This window comes from Postia placenta (assembly GCF_002117355.1).
Source record: "Postia placenta MAD-698-R-SB12 unplaced genomic scaffold POSPLAscaffold_5, whole genome shotgun sequence".
NCBI classification, from domain to species: Eukaryota; Fungi; Basidiomycota; class Agaricomycetes; order Polyporales; family Adustoporiaceae; genus Rhodonia; species Rhodonia placenta.
In genome coordinates this window covers 535,212-558,579 of record NW_020169836.1, presented here as the reverse complement: position 1 = coordinate 558,579, position 23,368 = coordinate 535,212, and the positions used below count along the sequence as shown (strand labels likewise).

The 23,368-nt window shown below is 52.4% G+C and overlaps 8 protein-coding genes across 8 annotated transcripts; 6 read left to right on the top strand and 2 right to left on the bottom strand.

Moving 5' to 3' along the window:
• Nucleotides 1-138: 138 nt before the first annotated feature.
• On the top strand, nt 139-1,137 carry POSPLADRAFT_1055347 (hypothetical protein; the record flags this gene model as incomplete). Its single annotated transcript, XM_024480632.1, has 2 exons — nt 139-810; nt 997-1,137. 2 exons carry the CDS (start codon nt 139-141, stop codon nt 1,135-1,137), a joined length of 813 nt encoding a protein of 270 aa, XP_024340085.1.
• Nucleotides 1,138-3,263: 2,126 nt separating this feature from the next.
• On the bottom strand, nt 3,264-6,673 carry POSPLADRAFT_1065660 (glycoside hydrolase family 51 protein; the record flags this gene model as incomplete). Its single annotated transcript, XM_024481982.1, has 22 exons — nt 3,264-3,564; nt 3,633-3,746; nt 3,800-3,842; nt 3,904-3,926; nt 3,978-3,998; nt 4,056-4,141; nt 4,195-4,279; nt 4,330-4,353; nt 4,411-4,451; nt 4,505-4,588; nt 4,643-4,701; nt 4,757-4,773; nt 4,827-4,894; nt 4,946-4,985; nt 5,044-5,114; nt 5,168-5,241; nt 5,295-5,392; nt 5,506-5,559; nt 5,615-5,952; nt 6,017-6,178; nt 6,230-6,265; nt 6,643-6,673. The coding sequence occupies 22 exons, from the start codon at nt 6,671-6,673 to the stop codon at nt 3,337-3,339; spliced, it is 1,797 nt and encodes a 598-aa protein (XP_024340084.1). The 3' UTR covers nt 3,264-3,336.
• Nucleotides 6,674-7,567: 894 nt separating this feature from the next.
• POSPLADRAFT_1139557 (hypothetical protein) lies at nt 7,568-9,715 on the top strand (the record flags this gene model as incomplete). Its single annotated transcript, XM_024485058.1, has 6 exons — nt 7,568-7,698; nt 7,933-8,093; nt 8,143-8,545; nt 8,652-8,664; nt 8,719-9,279; nt 9,308-9,715. 6 exons carry the CDS (start codon nt 7,568-7,570, stop codon nt 9,713-9,715), a joined length of 1,677 nt encoding a protein of 558 aa, XP_024340083.1.
• Nucleotides 9,716-10,033: 318 nt separating this feature from the next.
• Nucleotides 10,034-12,529, bottom strand: POSPLADRAFT_1168809 (hypothetical protein). Its single transcript, XM_024488028.1, has 14 exons — nt 12,448-12,529; nt 12,070-12,362; nt 12,003-12,010; nt 11,884-11,949; nt 11,774-11,824; nt 11,560-11,720; nt 11,478-11,498; nt 11,333-11,415; nt 11,155-11,270; nt 11,081-11,099; nt 10,788-10,924; nt 10,673-10,721; nt 10,543-10,610; nt 10,034-10,491 (listed from the first exon to the last, which is right to left on the bottom strand). The coding sequence occupies exons 1-14, from the start codon at nt 12,477-12,479 to the stop codon at nt 10,306-10,308; spliced, it is 1,290 nt and encodes a 429-aa protein (XP_024340082.1). The 5' UTR covers nt 12,480-12,529; the 3' UTR covers nt 10,034-10,305.
• A 2,774-nt stretch (nt 12,530-15,303) lies between these two features.
• On the top strand, nt 15,304-16,378 carry POSPLADRAFT_1069782 (hypothetical protein). The gene is made up of 3 exons (XM_024482368.1): nt 15,304-15,745; nt 15,875-16,096; nt 16,152-16,378. The coding sequence occupies exons 1-2, from the start codon at nt 15,455-15,457 to the stop codon at nt 16,025-16,027; spliced, it is 444 nt and encodes a 147-aa protein (XP_024340081.1). The 5' UTR covers nt 15,304-15,454; the 3' UTR covers nt 16,028-16,096; nt 16,152-16,378.
• A 343-nt stretch (nt 16,379-16,721) lies between these two features.
• Nucleotides 16,722-18,940, top strand: POSPLADRAFT_1045659 (hypothetical protein; the record flags this gene model as incomplete). The annotated part of the gene is made up of 9 exons (XM_024478821.1): nt 16,722-16,989; nt 17,041-17,186; nt 17,239-17,403; nt 17,459-17,486; nt 17,542-17,687; nt 17,749-17,946; nt 17,999-18,176; nt 18,231-18,350; nt 18,408-18,940. The coding sequence occupies 9 exons, from the start codon at nt 16,722-16,724 to the stop codon at nt 18,938-18,940; spliced, it is 1,782 nt and encodes a 593-aa protein (XP_024340080.1).
• Nucleotides 18,941-19,321: 381 nt separating this feature from the next.
• On the top strand, nt 19,322-20,242 carry POSPLADRAFT_1139305 (hypothetical protein; the record flags this gene model as incomplete). Its single annotated transcript, XM_024485018.1, has 2 exons — nt 19,322-19,898; nt 19,953-20,242. Coding segments are annotated over 2 exons (867 nt in total), but the record flags the coding sequence as incomplete, so codon positions are not given.
• Nucleotides 20,243-21,381: 1,139 nt separating this feature from the next.
• On the top strand, nt 21,382-22,299 carry POSPLADRAFT_1112430 (hypothetical protein; the record flags this gene model as incomplete). Its single annotated transcript, XM_024483400.1, has 2 exons — nt 21,382-21,977; nt 22,029-22,299. Coding segments are annotated over 2 exons (867 nt in total), but the record flags the coding sequence as incomplete, so codon positions are not given.
• Nucleotides 22,300-23,368: the final 1,069 nt, after the last annotated feature.

Genomic DNA, 23,368 nt, shown 5'->3' with positions numbered 1-23,368 from the left:
TATACATCGCTGGTTGACGTCCAACCCGGGCTTCCAACTCTGCTCCGAATTCTTGCTCCTGAGTACGGAATCGTCCGACAGGACTTACTCGAAACTGGGCCGGTTGATTTCGACGCCGCTGCCGTGGAACGCCTTGTTATGGCCTGGACTGCTCGCGGCCTCAAGAATGCACAATGGGCTGCACAGTTAGAGGCTAGTCGCCTCGCTGACGACGAACGCCTCCTACAGGACGCCTCGGCTCGCAGGCAAGCTGACGATGCCGCCGCTGAGGAGGCTCGCCTCGCGCGTGAACGAAAACGCCCCCGTCTCGGTAAAATACATTTGGACCGTGACACACCCTCCTACCTCCCTCCGCGGCCATGCGCCTACGCTCTCCATAAGCTCGAGAAGGGTGAATATGTCGAACTATGGTATTTCACGCTCGAAGGCTGTGCTGCTGCCGCCAACGAATGCTCTACCGCACAGGAGGCCCACCGCGCATCCCGCCATGTTCTCCCCGATGAGAAACTGACTTGGGATCAGTACTGCATCGGCAAGAGCGATTTTCAACTCGCCATTAGTGCTGCAGATTGGCCTGCGACTCACGTCGCCATGCTCGAAGCATTTTTCTACACTCTCTCTCGACACCCTTTCACAAGGCGGCCCCGGGGTAAAGATGCCCTCATCACCTACCAGGCCCGTGTCCGCCGCCACTGGCACGAGCAACTCGCGCGCGACGAGGGCTACAACATCAGCAAGATCAACCTCGGCCTCTTAAATGGGATCCTGCGAGAACTTCTGAGCAGTGCCCAAGAAGAGCGCATCAGTCGGGTGCGTTCTTCTACCTGTCCCTCCCTGTCCTGCTCTGCTGACAGTTGTTCCTTCCTCCTATGTTCTCTACATCCTACCTTCGTGGTCTGTCCCACTTGCCCTCCTGATCCCCGCATCCATGTTGCACCCACGTCCCTTTCCACATATCTGCGGCGTCTCCCCTCACTGTGTTCCACATACTGCCAGTGCGACTGCATTCTTGCGTCTGTGGACAGGCTTCATCGCTCTCCGCGCCGTGACGCACCTGCACGTGCTGGCCGTTCCGCTTCTCCCACTGCACGTCGACCTCCTGGCCAAGATCTGCGCTCCACCCGTGACTACATGTAGGCCGTGCCGGACCACCGGGATGACCTCGTTCGTTACTCCATGCCGCCGGTACGCTCACTGGTGAGCTATACATTCTCCCTGTTGTTCATCTCTTACCTGCGGGGTGTCTCGACTTCGCGCATGTGTCATTGCTCTCTTAATCTTTGGATATCGCTTCTCACTCGGGAACCCTACAGATCACGGCTCAATGTTTGAATATTTGTTTTCCCCCGCAAGGAGAGGGAGGGGGTAGGGCTTCCCCCACTATCATCTCGTTAATATCTATACATACATTCTTATCTCATAAACATCCGCCTCAGTCGTGTTATCGCGCACCTCGCTCGCTTTCCATAACTTTGCTATCGCTAGAATACACAGTTTACGTGACCGACTGTTACTTCTATCACTCGTATTAATGTCAAGCTTCAAATTTAGTATATTCGTGTGTGCGGACTCAAAACACAGATTGATTCATGGTCGGTAGACCGTAGACGCCACACTCATCATTACCTCAATTATTATCTATTCTCCACCCAGATTCTTGTCCATCAACGTCACAACTCGGAATTCATGAACATTTCGTTTGAGGCCAAGCAAGTAAGCAATCTCATCATACGATGTAGGTTCAGCTTGCACTGATGTCTAAGCACTTACAATATTTTGAAGTTTTAGGTAATTCCTGGTGATTTTGAAATTATACAGCGGCAAGTCCGGTTCCAAGGCTGCCATGCCATTACAATCTCGTCGCCTCTCCACTAAAGCCGTAACACAGTGCAAATGCGACTTGTTGTGAGGCATAGCCACGCAACCTATTCACAAGCCTGATTAGGCTCAGCCACAGCAGATGCACTCCCTGTCCTCGCAGCATGCGCATTCGCCGCCCGGGGGAAGGGCACGGCCGAGTATCTCGAAGGCTGCGGTAGACGAAGTCACTACAGGCTCAAAAACGAAATTGAATGTCGGTTACCACTGCCTGCTATGCTTCTCTTTCTCAGATTGATGTCTCCCAGCTCACTGCGAGCTGCTGATGATGTCACATTGCATTGATGGCAGATACCACAATCAGAGGATTGAGATGTAAAGTCAAATGGGTTACTCACCATGCGCCGCTGGCGATGCCGTCGCAATCTGGGCGATAGCAAGAAACAAGGTGATCAAGGAAAAAGATGCCTTCATGTTTGGAACACGGAAGGACAACTTGAGACGGTGAGCGAAGACGGCACTCACAGCAGGACCTCAGATATATGTGGGCTGAAAACTATTTTAAGGTGCAGCCTACAGGGCCCAGGAGCGTCCTAGAACCTGCCCGACAGCGGGCGCAAGTGTTTGACGTCGTCTGCGTTCATTTGCCATCATTCGGTATCCACTGGGCGACGTGTGATGGGCTCCGCAGGCCCGTGTTGAACAGCTCGACCTGCGCAATACTATAAGATGGTGCACAGATCACCCCGTGATCTGGATACTCATTGTCTCTCACAGGGGATGTACTAGTCATTAATGAGACGACAAGCGTGAATGGAAGGATTTACAACGATGCATGCATAGTCATCGGTTTCTGTATGAAATGTGGGCTGAACGGTGCTCACAGCGAGCAGCGCAGTGTGTCGAACACAGCGCAGCCTATCTACCATGTCGACTGATTTGGCTGTTCTCTGATCGCATACCGATTTGACAATTCTCGCTCAGGATTGATTGAGAGCAACGATGTGAAAGCTATTAGTATGGACTCATGAAGACTGGCGTCTCGTATATGCTACATGCATAACGCTGACGCTTGAATCTAGCTATAAATTGGTGCCAGATGCGATGTGCCTTGCGTAAGTGAATGTGCAGTGTAGTGCATAAACATCTATATGTGTAACGTGCATTAGAACTCGCACCGTCGAATTTAGACTGGAGGTACTCTGACTAGAAGCGAACCGACTTCGTTGGACTAGCTTAGTAGCATATGTAGTGCAAACGTGCACTACCATCGACGGCGCGAACTATTAATCACTCGTAGGAAATACTTCATCGCAGCATCTACGCCACAGCATGCTGGCGCGTGACAACAATGTTTGATGTCAACGTCAATGTTTACATCGCGCAGATTGAGATGCGTGGTTGGTGTTGGCATATTGCCAATGTCGTTGCTTTACCGACTGATTCCAGAAAGCGGCCTAAAAGTTCCGTTCCCGTATTTCAATATGAAAATACACCAACATCATTGCTAAGTGGCAGTTACGCCGTGTGTACTGTGATGACACTAACGCTGTACCCTGGCGCAGTGTAGTCGAACGTCGGGCCCGTCGTGATCGTGCTATTGCCAGGTGAGACGAGATCCGGGGTCACGGGAGTGTTACTATCGTTCTGTCCGCCACTTAACACCTGGAGCGTGCCAGTACTGGCGACTGACGAGAACGGCAACGCGAATGTTATGTCGGCATCCGTGCTCACGGTATTGGAAATCTACATGGTTTCCAGATGGGACCATCAGTTCTAACATGTGGGACAACGTCCGGTGTTGAACGGTATACCTTGATGAAGACATCCCCGGAGGCCGATGAGCGCGAGACGGTCCAATGCAATGTGCCATTTACAGCAGGAAGGGTACTCGGAAGGTATTCATCACCGACGTTAAGGCTGAACAGCTGCAATTGGCAAGTCAGCACCTACCACGATGAAGCAGAAGGGCATTGTCAACCTTTTGGACATAGTAACTAGTAGACGGGTAGACGGTCCCAGCGCTTGGAGTCGAGCAGATGTTAGCGGAATGAACTTCCGTGCACATGTAGAATGTAAGCTTACTCAAAACTGACAAGATCGGGGGTCTGTGACAGCATTAGTCATGGTACCTCGAGCGTAAATTCCGCAAAGCTCACCCATTGGGAGTCGTTGACGAGCTGTCATTAATAAAAAGTTAGTCCATGTACCCGTCTGTTCTAATCTGAGGAATCTACCTGCAGAAGAGGGGCATAGGCTGCAGCGAAAACTATGTCGCTATTCCGCTCGAGGCCCGTCATGAACGCCGCCTCGCCAGTCGAGCCTATAGAGCCGTATTTATCGTTAAGACATGAATAAGCCGTGACATTCACTCACTTTGCATCGTGGGGTACAAAAGACGTCCGTCCGCCGGAGTTCCGTATAGATCGTTGGGATTCGTCGAGATCGCGGCGTATTCGCCCTGGGATAGGATGATCACCTAGTGACAGCAGTCATTGTGATCTAACTGACCTCAAAGTACTTCGTCCCGTTACGCTTTGCGCAGACGCATTTCAATGTCACAGGCATGGATCGAATTGCACATTCACTCACCTCAAAGCTGTCATAGTAGAAAGCGTTCTCTACGAACCACTCTGCATTGTACGTGAGACATGTTCATGTACACTATACATAGTAACTGACTAACCTGGAGTCTGGTACACATGCACGTCATACTGGAGCGGTGTCGGGTATATGGGCGGGTTGAAAGGGTATGCAGTAGCGATGTAGTCTGCATCATGACATCAGAATAGTCCAGAGTTCAGATGGTTTGGCATTCGCTCACTCAAGTCAGGGAACTCGGCTTGCAGTGCGTTTACGAACGCGGGCCATCTGTACGTGTACCTGTAGGCATGTTATTGGTGAGTGAAGCGATGAAGACACTGCCTCTAAGGCTTACGTAGACGAGAAAAAGTCCTGGACATGGCCGTCAGTTCATTCACACGGTACTTACTTCACTACTATCGCACCTCATTCCCCACTTCGACGTAATGTAGAGTGAACGGCTCTGGGTGACCCAATTCGGCACGTAATGCAGCTACGCGGCATTTTTAGAACACTGTCCACAACAGGACTACATTCAACATACCTGGGGCACTTGTCGCTGGATCTCCAATCACGAAGTTAATCTGGAGAATGGAATCAACACTGCCACCATGGGACTGATTCGTGGCTGTGGTTATGTACCTGATCAATCGCTTGCTGGATATAAGGTTCGAGATCCCCTTCTGCAATGCTTTCCCCGTCTAGGGAGTAGCCTATCTCACGAGGTTAGTGCGTCGTATTTCTTGTGTATAATTGATTACCGTACCAGCCCAAACTGCCATGAAGGGTTCCATACCGACGTCCTCGAACCAAATAAGGTACTCATATAGGCCTAATCCGCTAAGAGACCCCGTCAAGCACTGTCATATCGCGCCTTCTGAGGTTTTACGTACTCAGTATTCACGTAGCCCCAATCGCCAACACGGCCTGGTCGGTCGAGCAACGGACCGACAGTGGCATTCCATTGCCATCGAGTTGCAAACGTTTGTCCCTATGGTGTCGTTGAGAACGTGATCTTGTTAGACTGACTTCACATTGCTTACTTCCTGTTGCACCACAGGACCCGTCAGTGCCAAGCTGCATGTAACATGAAATGACACGCACAAGGTTGTTACCGCCGGGGAAACGGAAGAACGCGGGCTTCATCGCTGCTAGGGTCTAGACGACAGAACCTCGAGCAACTCGTGCAATACCAATCTCGCCATCCACTCACCTCGGAAATATCAATACGCATGCCATTTGGCTGGTCCTTATACGTCGGCGGGAACAAGGAGAACATCGCAAAGTTGATTGTCTCGCCTGCCGCCGCAGCGCCATCCACGGTCACGAAGAACGTGTTGTTGTTGTCCGATGCGCTTGCTGTCGGGTGCAGCGTGAGGAACACCTGCTTCCACGTTGTTTGCGCGCCACTGATGGTTGTCGAGTTCGACGCGAGTATCGTGCCAGACGAAGAATTGAGCCCAAGGGTAAGAATGCCGGAGAAGGCTGACGCGCTCGGAAAGCGGTAGTACAGCGACGCATTGTACGTCCACGCAGAGTCTATCTTGATGCCTAGGAGATTGGACGGCTAATCAGTGCTGCGCCTCAAAGCATAGAAGGTATGAGGGTGGATTACCCCAATATCCGGTGTTGCTGAAGCCCACTGAACCGCTTGAATCGGAGGGCACAACAAACTCCAAGGAGTTCGGGAGCGCATTAGACACGGGGACGGGATCCGCGACCACTGTGAGCTGAGCTCCGTCGACGGGGGCCCACGGATACAGCGAAGAGGCATCATCTTTCGGGAGAGTGTCAGTTCTTCACAGGTCGCGCTGGGCTATATACGTACTTGGCTGCACTTGTTGGAATGCTCTGTTTTGTAATACTACACTTCGATTAGTGAATTAACAATTAAGGACGAGGGAAAAGGACGCTTGCATTCTGCATAAAGGCCGCCGTCCCCACTCTACCGTTCTGTAGTTAGACATGTAACCGTATGACCATTGGAATCACACACGTGCTGAACGGACCAGAAGGCAGGGTTCATTAACTGAGATGTGCCTCAAAAATGTAGTACGTACGTTGATATCCTATCGAGTGCAGTCATGAGATCGTCAGTAAAGTCACAGGCAAATACGTTTGAATGATCGTACCTCAAACATCTGGCCGTCTGGGTCGGAAGGACATGTTACTTCCCAAAGATGACGTCAAAGGCTATGGCTACATACACAGCGTGGTAGGGATCGCATGGCTCGCGGTGGCACTGATACTGACCGTCGTAGCCGCAAAGCATGACGGAATGCCCCACGAGGCTATAACAGCGCCCACAGCTAGAAGACGCACAGAAGTTAGCATTGCGGCTGCGAAGCGCCATCGCGCTAGCTTCGCGTCTTATATTCCCGACAGGCCGTTCTTCGGACGAGAAGTCGAGGCACGCAAGAGGTGTTCCACGAGGGATCCCTGGAGGCAAAGTCCATCCTTCGTGAAAAAGATTCCAAGCCATGGTACCCGTGACCTCTTTTGGTGCGCAAAAGAAGCATGCATATCCCCGTGACGGGAACTATGCATAATGTCCCGCCTACAAATAACCTGCCGGCCCGCTGGCGCATAGAGCTGTGCTTACTCGTGACGCTGGAGGTTGCACAGGAGCAGGCGCGAGATTCTTAATCCGAGCTGAGATGGGGCAAACTGAGTGATCCTTGACATGGTGTGGGGCCCCGTGATCAGCAGGACTCGCGGTCTATCTCTGGTAGATTGATAGACTTAGTCAGTCCAATCCGAATTTTGTAAATGCGACTTTGACCCACTTACTGCTGTATAGGCTGACAGGATGGTGAGTCTCCATAATGTACGACAGGGTTCGAAACTCGAAGATGAGCACGAGTTCCAGCGGGTCATCCCTTCGCGTGTTGACGAGACTTTGCGGGATGAAACCTTACTTTATTGGGCCTTGGGAGGTGCACTTTGTTTAGATTTATCTTTTCTTGCACCCAGTGCGGCCTAAGCTCCAGTATTGGTAGCCTATTAGCGCAATTAACGACGGTCATACAAAACTCTATCGTCAGATGAGGTCTTATGCCCGCTGCTATGGGCGCACATCGTGGGAAAATGGCCTGACATGAGAAGTTGGAAGCAAGGAGCTTACATCCGAGGCTGACGTTCCCACCCTGATGTTGTCTCTACCAAGATGTCCTTACCTACTGCTCAGACTTTCATACTCCATTTCTGGCTTGTCGCAGGCGGTGAAGTGCACCCTAGATGCCAAGAGCTACAATTGCCACTCACCGCCACCGTCGAGGATCTGCTTCCCCGATTGATGTCATATTGCGGTATCCAAACTTCCCGGATCGAGCTTTGAGAAGTGCGCTTTGTTTACATATATCTTTTCTTGCACCCAGCGCGGTCTAAGCTCCAGTATTGTTAGCCTACGCATGCTCTTAGCGCAAAGAACGATGGTCGTACAGAGCTCTATCGTCGGATGAGGACTTGTGGGAATGACTTCGCGAGTTTTTGCATTGATAGAAAAGAGTTGATGTCCTACTGCATGTACAGAACGGAAGAGCGGCTCAGGGGCAACAAGGCTCCAGTCTACCTTGTTGTGGTTAATCTCTCGAGTAGCGTACCACCGAAACCGCCATCCCCTCCTATTCCTGACGAGTATGCTGACGAGGTTCATAATAAACCTGGAGCTATGGCTATGGGGTACGTGGAATGTATGTAATGCGCTCCAATCCCTTACATCACGTTCTCACATATCCATAGTACTCAAGCGAAGACTTGCAACGACTGGCCGTGGTTCACCACCTGAGGCCGTCAATTCTGAGAATTACTATTTAAACCAGGAGAACGATGAAAAATGCATCATCAATGGACATTATGCCCAGGGTTCCCCATTGCCCATCGCCCTTCCCATCGAGTTGTTCCATCCCATGTTTGCAAAGTTTAAGACGAAAAGGATCGATGACACAACCTCATTGCCGCCATACTTCCTCAGGGATGTTGCGAAGTTCATGAATGAGGTGTCGCAGATATCGACCGAGGAATCCGAGCGCGCGTGCCGTACTCGTAACAGTTTGAGCGCAATCCTTAACCACAGTGTCGTAAAATTCGTCAACCTAAACGGGACCTCTGCTGACCACATCATTGCTAACACCAATCTCCCGAGGTTCGCAAACCTGCGCCCTCGCTATCATCGAGGAAGAGGTAGAGCTCGGGACATGTTCAGATCTGTCTGTTTGATGTGCATTCTCTTACAATGAGCATTGGTGTAGCGTCGATCGTGAGGTACGTTCTTGTTCTCATCCCATGTGTCGAATATTCGTTGATGACAGTTCACAGAAACTTATGTTGGCATGCTTTTGCCCGACATTCCTCATCGCGCTTGGAGGTTCCTGGATCAATATTTTCAGGGCCATTTATACAATAGCCGCCATCGTGGAGGACTTCACCGGCTATGTTTCGCTGGCATCTAGTGCCCCCAGCAACGACAAAGCCAAGATAACAGAAATCGCACGCATATTGTGGGCCCTCCGTGAGGCTCTCGATGAACTCAACAAATGGTATGAACAGTTGCCAGTGCCAGATAACGAATACCAGCGTTATTTCCCTCTCGCGACATTGTGCAAGCTGCAGGACGATGAGATGCTGTCGTGGACGTACGAGGGGACTCTCAAGCATCAGGAGGGAGGAGCGGAAGACCTCTTCTGCCCCATCTTCCTCGTCACCGACATAAGCAACGTCAATCGCAAGCTTGTCGTCAAATTTGTTGAGGCGTACGGAAAGGACGCGCATGAGCTCCTCGCGGCACACAACCTAGCGCCGAAAATGATCTACTATAGCGACGTGTGGCCGGCGCAGGGCATCAGCGGGAGGTTGAAGATGGTTGTCATGGTCCATAGAGTACATCAAAGGTGTCCGCCTGTCCAAGTTGTGCGCGGACGGAGCTGCCGTCCCTCGTCCTGTGTACGACGATGTTCAGCGAGCGTTGAAGCTGCTGCATGACACGGGGATGGTGCACGGGGACATTCGTCATCCGAATATCGTTGTCGCAGATGTGGTACCCGCGGCCCGGGGGAACGTCGAGGCTGAGGACCAGGCTGAGGGTGAGGGCTATGTTGAGGTCGAGGGGCAGGGCGAGGGCGAGGTCGATGACATGTGCGCGCGGACGCGGATCATCGAGTTCGATCGGGCGGGCAAGCTGGGTGAAGTGCGATACCCGCCTGGCCTTTCTGGAATGATCACTTGGGCGAAGGGGGTCAACGACTGCGAGCTGATCAAGCCTGAGCACGATATCTTCATGCTGGGCAAGCTGCTGAAGAAGAGCAGGAACTGGTGAAGATGTGTCGATTATGTCTTCGGACCTTTGCCTTCGGATGTCGAGTTTGTTTCATTTTGGGACTTGTACGTTTCTGTCGCCCATGCTGCCCGGAGTAGGATGTCGATCGAGTGCGATGTATGCATAGTGTTATCGAACAATTGTAAATCAGGTTGGATGAGGACAATGGAGTCCTTCATTGCTATGTACATAATACACTAGTGATGTTCGCTGTCTTCTTTGACCTCTGCAGTCAGTCGTGGCCTGGCCAACAATACACACATTAAGTATAAACAGCTCTCCGACACAGATTTTCCGCACGGTAAGCGACATGTGATATGACAGCATTTTGAATCGCAGACCAGTGTATTCGTTAGGATCGTCAGGTGCCTATGCAATCTCTGACTCTAAGAGGGCACACTAATCGGCCTCTTTCGAGCGAAGAGAAACACGAGTAGACTGGGAACAGACACGTCAGACGAGGAAGATTGTTCTACAAGGACTAGCTATAACAGGAAAGGTTTACAACGGTATACGAGCACAACAAGCACAACAACGGATGAAGCAAGGGAAAACGCTACATCATCATCAAATACACGGGCGTAGGCATCTCACTCGATGACCTGCACGCCGTTGTCCTGCTCCTCCGCATTCCAGGTCGCATCGATCTCCTTCAGCTTCATCTCCGCGACATCACGCTGCGAGTGGCCGTGCTTGTTCTTGTAGAATACAATCGCACCATCCTCTTCGATGAACACGCACTCCGTGAACGAGCGGTAGAGCGCGAAGAACGTGTTCTGCAACGGAATGAGCATGTCATTGGCACAAAGTGCGCAGAAGTTACTCACCGTTGAATCGTAGTTGTAGTGCTCCTTGAGCACCGATCGTACACACTTTGTGATCTCCGGTTGGTTGTCTGAGGAGCGCGAATGCTTGAGTCAGTAAAGTACATGGCATCCGGGAGTGACGAAGACGCACAGAAGGGCGCGTATGAGAAAAAGTGATGAGCCACGTGGTCATGAGACACCTAGATCAAGTATGACAACGGATCAGCACCGCCGACCGAGCTAACTAAAGCGCGAGCCATGCGTACGTTGTGGAGGAAGAAACGGCCAGCCCAACCCAAGAGCGGGCGATCGACCGTGGCCGCCGCGCCGCGCACCCACGACCATTCCTCCTTACGGTAATGGGGAATCGTAGGATCGGAATGGTGCAGGTAGGTGAGCATGACTGGATCATCACGGACGCGTGATGAGGCAATCAGAACATCAGATAGGACAGATTTAGCGGACGGGAAAGCACGCACCGATCCTAAGTAGATTGTCATGGAAATGCCAGGGCAAGATAGGGAAAGTGAGCAACGGAGACAACCGTCGGACATATGACCATACCAGTGATTGCATAGCTGCCGTAAAGTGTAAGTATAGCCCGGCAGCTAGCAAGCAAGGCAGGGGACGTACCACATAGGGAACGAAGTAGTACATGAACACCGCTTTACCGCCGTAGATCGTTCCACAGTAGTACAAGATGGACAGCATGCCAATAATGCCAACATCAGACAGGAAGATGCCCAAACCTGTGTACGCGGTTACGTCAGTGAAGATGCAGGGACACCATGTGCTTCCAGGTGCTACTAACGTTGATCCGGTCGGAAGAGGGGTGAGTAGGGCGAGAAGTGGTTAGTGCCCTTGGGGTACCTTTTGGAACCCATCGCATTTGTCCTGATGAACAGCATCTCAAGTGAGCCTCGGTCGCACAGGGTAAACAAGTACGTTGAACTGACGAGATGTATAGCCACCATCCTCTGCGAAACACGGGAACAGCGTGAGTAGCCCCCTTGGTAACAGAGCTGCGGTGGGACTCACACTCCCTGCATGACGAGCAGGCGACCGAGGGTGAGAATGGGCGTCTCGTCGAGCACCTCGAGGTAGTCTGCGGTCGTCGCTTTCTCCCTGGGCGGGAGGTTGTAGTAGCTGCGCTCATACGGAACATAGTTCTCATCGCGCTCGATGGACGCGACTGTGCGCTGTGGGATGAAGTCTCAGTGTACTGGACGAGACATGAGATGAGCCGCCGTACATGGTGCGCATTGTGACTGGCCTTCCACGCGAAGAATGGTGCAAGGATGAACTGGAGGTACGTAGCATAGTAAGAGACTGTCTATCGTAAGTTGTATTTGCAGTACTCACTGCGTGGAAGAAGTATCCGAGCGTATCGTTAACATAACGGTTGTTGAACATCGTTTGGTGACCCAGCTAATATAAAGTTTGAGGATATTGTGAGCAAAGCAAAGCACGTTTACACTTACCTCATGTGCTATAATGCATGCGTCAATACAAAGAAAGAAGGGTCTAGATGTCGATCGAAGCACTGACCTATGCAGAAGAAGCTAGCAAAGGACAGTCCCTGGAACCACCAGTAAAGGAGCCAGAGCCCCGTCCTCGCGAGGTAGACCTGCCATAGCGCCGTCAAGGGGACCAAGCCGCCGAAGTCGCTCTTCAAAATGTCCTCGATGTGGAAGCCGACGTAGAAAATTGCGACACAGCACACGATGTCGCGGACGCAGTAGTACGCAGATAGCCACGGGTTCTTACGGAGCAGGTGCTTGGGAACCGCTTCGTGGATCTCCTTCAGTGTGATCGTCGGTGGCACGAAAGGCTTCCTGAGCCTGAACAGCGAACCACTCATTAGTCACCCCTCTCGCCCGATGCCGCAGTGAGCGGTCACCAGTCATAGCACACGCGGGGATTTACCTTTCCTCGTATTCGGATCCATGTGAGAACATCGTGCCGCAGAAGAGAAGGCGGTGAATAACCACGGGCGTAGACGGAAGCTAGGGAGGTAGGGGGGAGGGGGCGCACCCGCAGCTGCGTGCGTAGGTCCTCAGAACGCGCGCAAACTTAAGTATTCCCAGCCACGCCGGATAGATTGATGCCCCAGGCTATAGCAGGATCATTTTGTCGGGACCTGAGAGCATTCGCTGTCCGCATATCACGGCGCGATCTTCGATAACGCGCCCAGGATTTTACAGGGGCCACGAGGAGTTGCTAGGCCTGACAGAAGCCAGGGATTAGAGAGCGGACAAACTGCCATGTGCCGTATCTCGTCAGAGATCGTCCCACAAAACGGGGACAATTCGCGGACTCCAAACACCCCAGAGACGTGTGGCAGATTGGCTGTGGGACATCTTTCGATCTACCCTCGCGCGCCTTGGCTGCTTTGCAAATGATGATGGGAAAACAGGCAGGAGCGGACACCGAGAGGATGGCATCTGTCACAAAACTATGAAATCAGAGGCCGGCGCAGAATCAATTGGCGATAACGGCGCGACGAGAAAGCCCCGGCTCGACTGGCGACGGTCAGGGCATCGCTGCGAGAAGTGAAGATCCCTACCCATGAGCATCAGAGAAGTCTGAGAGAAGCAGACGGAGGCGATTCATAGGTCTGCAGCGTGCCCGGCACGCGCCGCGGGAGCCGCAGCGTGGACGGACTGCCCATGCACACTTTGGCAATAGCGCAAACTCTGTTACGACATATGGTCTTTGTCACATGCTGCGAATTTCCACGAGGGTCCACATCGGATCATTTTTGATGGTACAAAGCTCAGCGTCATCTATAATGACGCGAATCGCAGCGTAAAATCCGCGATCCCGGCGGCTGATCGCTACCCGCAGGCCCCAGGTTGAGCCCAATTTGTGGACGAGGTATTGTTTGAATTTCAATGTAGTCCGCGCTCCGTCTGCCTTGAGGCGCGTTCATCCAAAAGAGCTGTCACACGTTGAATTGGCCCCAAGAGGATAAGACACAGTAGTGACACGACAGACGCACGGACTGATCAGATGGCGCTCCCATGACGTCCATCATGAGCAGAATGGAATTTCCGTCAACACAGAACACGAAACACTGTGGGACAGAATGAGCTCCGATCCGGATACTCATCATTCATCAAGACGTGGATATGATGTACAGCCTGTGACGATATTCAGACTCTTCTGAGAAGTACGACTGCTCACCCGGACTGCAGAGTCCTGGAATTGAAGCAGCAGCCGCTGCCAACTGTCGCGGTTGTACGCCGTAATGTGAAGGGTTTTGTCCCGAACAGACGGTAGTAGCATCAGACATGGGACGCGTGTTGGCGTACAGAAATTCTGATCCGCGATAATTTATTAGAGCTTCTACAGACACGAGCATTGATTGATTTCCCGGGTCTCAAGATTCGCCGATGATCGCAACCAGCATGCAAATTGCTAGAGCAAACGGGAAGCAATGAAGCCGAGGGAGGTTGCGCTGGCGAAAGCAAACACGGGTGAATGTGTGACACGTGACACATAGCGGCACGTGTTTCAGTCACAACTGCACTGCCACAAGCGCTCACGAGCGTCGATGAAAGCGGATGCATTCCTGCCCGATCCTAGGCCGAGGCAGCTTCAGAAGTCGAATGTCGTCGTCTGTAGCAAATATGAGCTCAAATTCTCTTCTATAGATGACTGGTAGGTTGTATATACGCAGTTCCACTAGGTTTCCTTGTATACCTGAATATTGGTTGCAGTAGCAGATCCAGAAGACCGTCTACTGAACGCCACCAAGCACGCCACGATCGGGGTTCGATCACAAGGCACAACGAGGCTATCGGCGATCCGAAATAGCGATGTGCAGGACAATTACCACGGACATTTTTGTCGTTAGCCACATGCTGGACATCTGGGAGGCTAGCCTCGAGCCATTCCGAGAAGAGCGGGTTAGAAAATTCAGGCGTTGACAAGTCCCATGGTCTATAGGTTGCGATTTTAACGCATCTTGGCAGCGTGGGTCGGCGTTGACCGACATCGAAGCCCGAAGGACTCGGACACACAATTGCGAAGTTAGACTTCGAGCGACAATCACTCCTGCAAGACCATGAATCAAGGTTTGAGATTTGAAAGCCGCAGAAGAGATGTGAAATAACGTACGAATGCTTACACCACGCGCAGATACCTAGTCCGAGGCTCTGTGTGACGTAGGCACTTCAGGACCGATTCGGACGAGGCACAAGCCAGCCCGAGGACCTTGAGTGGGGTACAGATTGATGATCTCGTCCCATCTCGTCGCGTTCAGGATCTCCTTGTTTACTTCACGGTGAAAGGTCGGGTCTGTGACAGACGAGCTGCCTGCATACGTACTGTACCATGCATGCATCGGGTTTAGGCGCCCACGACAAGTCAAAGATGCGGCAGAGCAGGCGCCGAGCTCGTTTTGTGAAAAGGATGTCAATCATTGAGCGACGTTGAAACTACACATGTGAGCGAATGCGCGCATCTAGACTGACTGGCGGTGAAAAATACCAGGCCTGCAGAGTTCGATTTCGTCAGCCAAGACGTCTAGACGTTCGGGGGCTACGCACCAAGCTGAGGAAGGCTGGCAAACAATGATTTAGTTGGCACATTCCAAACTCACAGGATCAGTATGCATGTTACAGCATCTTATGTACAAGATGGGACAAACGAGGTTCGCAAAGCGAGGCCAACTCGCATCGGCCTGAGCCGGGGAAACTTCCAAATTTGGACGCGCCCCGACACGTCGCGACGCGTCTCACCTCGGCTCACGTGCTATTTACCATTCCCTCTCACCTCCCACCATCCGCTCACAGCCACCTCCGCCCAGGCTCCAGCCTGCTCCAGCGCTCCCTACCCAGGCTACCCCTCCCCGTACCCCGCAGTTCACCTGCTAGGCGCAGTCACTATTGACTATCCCCTCACATCCGGCTCTGAACCACAACCAACCATGTCGACCACACATGCCGACCTATCCATGTCGTCACTATCACTGAACGCCGGCGAGACGGAGGACTGGGACCGCTCGCTGAACCTGTCCGACGGCGCACGCACGCCGCGGAACTCGGTTGCATTCCCTGCGGGGGCAAATGTAGGGGCGGGGACAGAGGAGGCCAGGGACACACCGGGGCGGGACAAGCGGACGCTGAGCGAGCTGCTGAAGCTGCATTCAGAGAAGGGCAAGGACGTGACGTTCAGCCCGGAGGAGGCGAGTAGGATTGCGGAGGTGCTGGGGCAATGGGTGAGCATCTTCGCGTTTCCACCCCATAGACCCAAGTCTCCCGATGCGGACCGAGGACAAGAGCCTGACGCCCCTCTGGCTTGCTTCACGGGCGCAGAGCGATGACTGATCACGGTGATATCTTGACAGATAAATTCTGGGCCCTCGCCTTACGAAGGAGAAGATGATTTTTTCACACGCGCACAAGACGACTCAATATTATCACGACGGTCACCAGCAGCATTCGATGCTGGCCGACCACGAGGGCAGAGCGAGAGCGTCGTCAACGGCTCTTCATCATAACGCCCGGCCTCACACGGTCTTTGTATCTTCGCCTTCTGGATCTTTGCGGTTGCCGTCTTGCTTTCTCACGTACGTTCTCAGCATCTATGGTCTTGAGAATTCTATCTGATGTGCAGTGTTGCAGTTGGATAGAGAACCATGCCTTGCTGGCCTCCTGTTTTTTATATTGCTTTAACGACCGTCACGACCTCTCACGACCTGTTACGACCTGTCACGATCCTCTCTCGATGTTGTATCTATCTATCTCACTTTGCATCTCTAGTTTCGACTCTGCTCTCATACATACTCATCCCTGTCTAATTGCATTGTTGTGTATAGCTTGTTCAATTGAATTTACGAAACCCGCCGAAAGCGCTCGCAGCAACCAAATCGTTCTCACGTCAAAATCGTATGGGCAGCAAGTTTTGTCCCATTCCGCCTTTGTCTAATGATCATATATTGCTGGCGTTTTGTCACTGTTCTAAATTTCTTGGAGCTATCTTGTCCAGGTTGGCAGGGTAGTTGTTTGGCCTTGTGTGGTAACAGCCTCTGATCCTAACAAAGACAAACAACTCCGTCATTTCATCAAATTCCTTATCCGTCTCAGGTTGGAATTAGTTTGGGTCGTTTTGCAGCCCCCAAAAGCGGTTGTCTTATCATTGGTTCTATAGAGACGCAACTAGCTCAAGTCTTACAGCTATTTTACAACGACACAATGTCCTTCGCAAGCCTAAGGTCTGCCCGACAATCTAAAGAGTCTCGGTCATTTGTGAAACCATCCCCGGAGATTACAGAACAGAGTCCGACCAGCCCAGACACAACACAATCAAGCTCGGAAAATAGATCAACTTCATTACAGACACCACTGGCGCCAGCAGTTGTTGATTTGCAAGGTCTGCATGCAGCGCTGCCCGATTTCCTCGACGTGCGGCAGTCAAACGAGCGAGGCCGAGGGATCTACTCGCAGAGTACTCACAAGCCAGGTACACCTATTTTAGTATTGTGAAGCTCATGCAGCTCTGACAATCCCCAAGGTACGGTATTGCTAGCGGTGAAACCGCATGCTGCCGTACTGTCTACGCCGTACCTGGATTCCTACTGTTCGTTTTGCTGCGGCCCCACGCCCTCCGCAGGGCTTAAACGCTGCACGCGCTGTAAGACCGTCTGGTATTGCGATCACGTGCGTTTATAATGCTCTGACGCGACCTCCCGTGCTCATTGTCAGATGACAGAAATGCCAGAGCGACGACTGGCCATCGCATAAAAATGAATGTTCCGCATTGCAGAAGTGGGCGTCTATGGCGCCATCACAGGACGTCTCCATCCCGAGCGATGTCATACGATGTTTAGGCCGGATTATCTGGACGCAATGCGAAAAGGGACCGAGCGATCATTGGGTCAGTGTTCGCGCATCCTATACACTCACGTTTGCACTTAAAGAAGCCTTCATAGTCAAAGGAGATCAACATGATGCAGTCTCGTGTGTTTCTTTTGCTCATCACTATCGTAGATTTGGACACTCACAAGGTATCCAGACAGGTCAACATTGCCGCCCTCCGTGTTCCAGTCGCACACACACATCGCACATTCCCTCGTAAAATACTTGGATGTATCGTCGCCTATGGAGCTGGAGCCATACGGAATCCACAATTCAGCCGATTTGGTCGATGTCATCTCACGTGTGAGTTCTGCGTCAATATGGCAATGCTTTTGCCAAGCAATCCTGACTTATTGATCTATAGGTCACCACGAACGCGTTCACCCTCACATCATTTTCTCTAACGCCCATCGGCATTGCTGTCAGCCCCACAGTAGCCCTCGCCAACCATTCTTGCGAACCGAACGCCGTCGTAGTGTTCCCTCGGAGCGCAAGCAACCCACAAGCCCAAGAGCCTCTTATGAACGTAGTGGCAATCAAACCGATCAAGCCTGGCGACGAAGTACGAATGCATGGGCCTCGCTACTGCATCAACTAAATCCACTCTTTGGCAGATACTCACTGCGTATATTGACGTGACGCTTCCTCGGGAACAGAGGCAGAAGGCGCTGAAGGACACGTACAACTTCACATGTGAATGTACCCTCTGTGCCAAGACCTCTTCAGCAGATCCCCGGGCTACGATATGGTGTCCAAAGTCCTGCGGTGGCACATGTCCTGTGCCCACGGAAGGTATCGTGATGCTGACTTTTCTTCTCAAAGATATTTACTAAATCTCATTCTCAGAGGACCCACTTACTCGTTGCGTAAAGTGCAAAGCAGCAGTATCCTCTACAGATGCGGTTTTGGATGCCGTTCGTATCGGACAACAGGCGCTCGATAAGGCGGCGTCGATACAATACATAGGTTGGCCGCTATCTACGTAGTTGATGTTCCTACTTGACACTGTGACCTGTGACCCAGACCCCGCGAAGGCAAAACAGCTCACTACGAACATGATCCCCATACTGACTGCCAGCAAACTAACACCTTCGTGCCACCCACTTCTTGCAATCACTCGACTGCATCAGGAATTCCTCGTCGCCTCTCTCTCCGCTTCCCTCTCCCAGGAGCTCCTTGACGACACCATACGCACCGCAGGCAAGTACAGCGCCGGCCTCTCCGTAATCCTGCCACCCGGACATCCGGTTCGCGGCGTCGCGCTCGCCGAGCTCGGCAAGCTGCTTGCGGTCGACGAGCCCTCTCCGTCCGTGGGTATGCCCGCAAATGGCCAGCGATTCCCGCCATCCGGCTCCGCGCGGCTGAAGCTGGCGTACGAGACCCTGGTGCACGCACGTGACGAGCTAGTCGTCGGCTTCGGGGGGAAGAACGGAGGCGGGATGGTTGGGAGGGAAGTGCGGGAGGCAATCGTCCGATTCGAAACGGAACTGGGCGTATGGAAAAGCGGGATCAAGAACGTGCTTGAAGACGCGAATGGAGTCAGTACCAAGAAGTAGTGATTTCGTCAATGTAGTATGATACATTTTTTTAATGGAGAACATAGCTGATCCCCCCGTATAGTGTTGAATGCTACAGGAGCACACATCCGCAGATGACCGTGCAACCGTCCGATTTCGAGTGCATTCGAAATCGGACTGGGTTGCACGGTCGTCTGCGGACAAGGCAATCTAGCGTGTTGCTCCATATCCGGTAGTATGTCCTTCCGCCCGGAAGTCGTTTCCGACGGATATCATGGAAGTGGGAAGCTTTCGCAGTCCACTGCATATAAGGTCGCGCAACTTTAGAACTTGAAGTCCCCATCTATCGACCACAAGAACTCGACACAGTCGTACACCTCCATCCTTTGCACTTCACTCACTCATTATCATTGCATCAGAATGTTCCAGCGCAAATACATCCTCCCCGATCTGTCCTTCGGCCTCATTGACGAGGGTCGTCTCCAACTTCTGGACATTCTAGGCGCAGGTGCCTATGGAACCATTTACCGTGCAGTAGATCGCACTGCCCAGTTGAACACACCCTCGTTCCTCGCCGTCAAAGTCCTTCCGCTCGCAGATCGGTGGACGGGCCGTGGAACCTACCAAGCCCGCGAGATCGGGTACCACCACTATGTCACCGCCCACCCCAATATTCTTACGCTGCACCGTGTCGTGCGCGACTCGCAGTACCTCTACATTGTCCTCGACTACTGCCCAGACGGCGACATGTTCCGTGTCGTCTCACGCACACGCAAGTTTGCCCGTAACGATGCGCTCATCAAGCATATATTCCTCCAAGTGATTGATGGAGTTGATGCTTGCCACCAGAATGGCATCTTCCACCGCGATCTCAAGCCGGAGAACATTCTCGTCAGCGCTGAACTCCAAAACGCATATCTGGGCGATTTCGGGCTTGCGACGAGAACTGAAAGCAGCACCAACTTTGGCGCAGGAAGCTCTTACTACATGAGCCCGGGTCAGTACACAATCGGCATTTCTAAGCAGGAAACTGATACGGTTTTATCGTTAGAATGCTTGAACGCAGATGGACACCATACGTCGTACTCACCACGTCGAGCTGACATATGGGCATTGGGTGTCATACTCACCAACATGATCACCGGGCGCTGCCCTTGGAAGCGTGCGGCTCTCGACGACGGTTGCTTCCACAACTACGTTCGCGATCCCACCTTCCTGCGTCAAATGCTCCCCCTTTCAACCGCCGCCGATAGTATCCTCCGCCGCATCTTCACCATCCTACCTGAAGATAGTATCGACCTACAGACACTTCGTCAAGTCATCTCGGAGATCGATACCTTCTACATGAGCGAAGAAGATCTCTCCAACGCGTCTGTACATGTCAAAGACGCATATGACTCCTATGTACCGCGTCTCAGAGAGATGAGCGGCGTTACCCTTGTCGACGACGACAGTTCCATCATGGAATCTCTCTCCGCAGAGTCTTCGATGGTCTCGCTGGACGACGACTCGGACGATTCAAACAAGCATGCTGACGACAACGTCCCCTCGCGCTCCCTGCGCTACGTGGAAGAAGGTCTACGACCTGGAGAGCCAGTTGCCCCCGACTCCTCGCGAAACTCCTTCCGCCCACCTGCACCAATAGAAGTCTTCACCCTCGGCTCAGCCGAGGGCTCGTCTCCGTCGCACGCTACATCCCCCGTCGACACAACCTCGTCCTCATCCTCGTCCTCGTCATACTACAGCTCCGAATCGTTCTCTGGGGAAGACAGTGACCTCCCTGTCACCCCAGAAACTCATGCGCAGGATCCCGATGTCGTTGTTCCAGAGCTCGCCGAAGGCTCTGGGATTGGGCAAGCGGTCGAGCGTGTCGATGTTGTCGATAAGACATCCCAAGCGATGCCAGGGAAGAGGTTGATGCTGAGGCGCTTCATCGCAGAGCAGAACGCGATGATGCTCGCATAGCTAGACGTAGCCTTCGTATTCCACATTACATCCTCATTGTATCATAACAGCACGGCTTGATAATAATCTTATCAAACGTACATCACTCAATGTGCTCGTAATTCTTAACTTTCAGATCCATGCGAGTATAAGCCTCTGCAATCCTGTGGTGCTCGTAGTGTCTGTGCGGATGATTCTGGTTTGGACTGATCGAGCCGTACGCTCAGCTGCCTGGTCAATATCGTAATGGATAATGATGTGGCACAACGACAACGTCCGTTTCTATTCTGACCATGAATACCGGATGTCCAATATCCGCATCGGATATGGATGAACGGATGCACGCCTCCCGTTCAGCACGTCCCTGTTCAAGGAGGATGAACTTGGGCTCTGCTTGGGCTCGAAAACGCATAAAAGCCGGCTCCTTCTGGCTGTTGGAAGGCCAGGTTTTTACCTACCACTCATCACATCCACTCTTATTCTTACCTTGCCATACTTTCTTCGCGACAATGAATCGCAAGTCTATGGCCGCTTACTTGCCCGACTTCACTGGCAGCCTCGTTGACGCTGGTCGTTACGAGCTTGTACAGTTGCTTGGCGCTGGCGCCTGTGGTGTCGTCTACCGTGCATTCGACTTGCAAGCCCGCCCTCGCCGGGGTGGTGCACCTGTCGAGTGTGCGGTCAAGATCATCAAAAAAGCAGGCCCCCTGAAGTCCGATACGGCGCGCCAGCGCCGCGAGATTCACATGCACCGCCTCGTCTCGGACCACCCGAACGTGCTCACCGTCCATGACGCGTTCGAGGACGAGCGGTTCTATTATCTCGTGATGGACTTCTGTTCAGGAGGGGACCTGTTTTCGATGATCGCTGACGACCACGCGTTCGACCGGAACGATGACCTGGTTCGTAGGGTCTTCGTGCAGATCTTGGACGCCGTGGAAGCGTGTCATAAGAGGCATGTCTTCCATCGGGATCTCAAACCGGAGAACATCTTGTGCAGCAAGGACGGTAGCGCTGTGTATCTTGCCGATTTCGGTCTGGCGACCGATCGGAGATTCAGCTGCACGTTCGGCTGCGGCAGCCAGCACTACATGTCGCCCGGTAAGTCTCCGGCTTTCCGCGTGGGCGTAAAGTCGCTCACCTCATTGGATCTAGAGTGCATCGGGGGAGAGTTTAGCTATAGAGGCTATTCCACTCCGCACAACGACATCTGGTCGCTCGGCATCATCCTCGCAAATATGCTCAGTGGGTGCAGCCCATGGGAACTCGCGAGCACGGTTGACCCGTGCTTCGCTGAGTTTCTCCGCGACGAGCATCATTTCGAGGTCATGATGCCAATTTCGCGCCCCGCAGGGGCGCTCCTCCAACATATGCTCGCTTTGAACCCATTTCATCGCCCGCCCATATCCGCGATTCGCAGGGCGGTGCTCGAAATGGAAACGTTCTTCATGAGCGACGACGACATTGCGCGGGGCACCGTGCCCATGCTTCCTGAACAGCCGCATATTTTCCTACCCTCTCCGCTGGTCGGAGGAGGTAATAGCGTGCTGCAGGACAATGTCTACTGCGAGGAACCTGTCGAGGACATGGTCATCTACCAGCCCGACGTCGGCCTCATTATCACAACGGCCGAGGAGGTCGACCTGGGTACCGTCAACCTCGACGATGATTCCCAGTGGGGTTCCGCATGCACTTCACCACTCACCTCTGCAAGCACATCCGGTGGCGATAGCGATGGTCCCGCTACTCCCGGAGTGTACGCATGCGAACCCCAACTGGGTTTCCCGGAACTTCCGGAGGAGGAGAGTCTTGGGGAGGCGTTGGTACTATTGCCGCCGCGCGCTCCGTTGGGCGGGAAGGAGAAAGAGACGAAGGAGAACGCGTCGCCTGCGCCGGGCCTGCTCGACCGTCTCGAAATGATCGTGCTGGCCTGAATATCTCGCGCGGACGCTTGAATGCGAACAAAAACAAAAACAATCATGAAAACAAAGAAACCGTCACAGACCATTAAAATAATAATAACAAAGTCATCCAAAACAAAACAAAAACAAAGTCATCCAAAATAAAACAAAATAAAGTCACACAAACAAAGTAAAGCAATCATAAAAATAAAGTCATATAAAAGAAAACACAGTTATCGAAACCAAATACCGTCTTACGAACCAAAGGCAAAAAAGCCGTCATAATTTGTACAACTCATATCCTAAATGCGATACGCATGGAAACCAAAATAAAACAACGAAACAGACGTTGAACTTAGCTTCACATAGAATAGAACGTCGTGCCACGGACACTCGCATAGATATGGACATTGTGCCGTTGGACACTTGATGCTGCCTACAGACAATGGGCCTTGTACTTGCATATCAAAGAATGAGTCATTCTCGAACCACGTTTGAGCATCGTTCACTATAGTGCGTGCATGAGAACGAGTTGTCGTTTGAAATTCGACGAAGGATACCAATAGGTATAGTATGAAATGACGACACAATGACTAGAGACACTGGCACAGGTCAAAGTCGA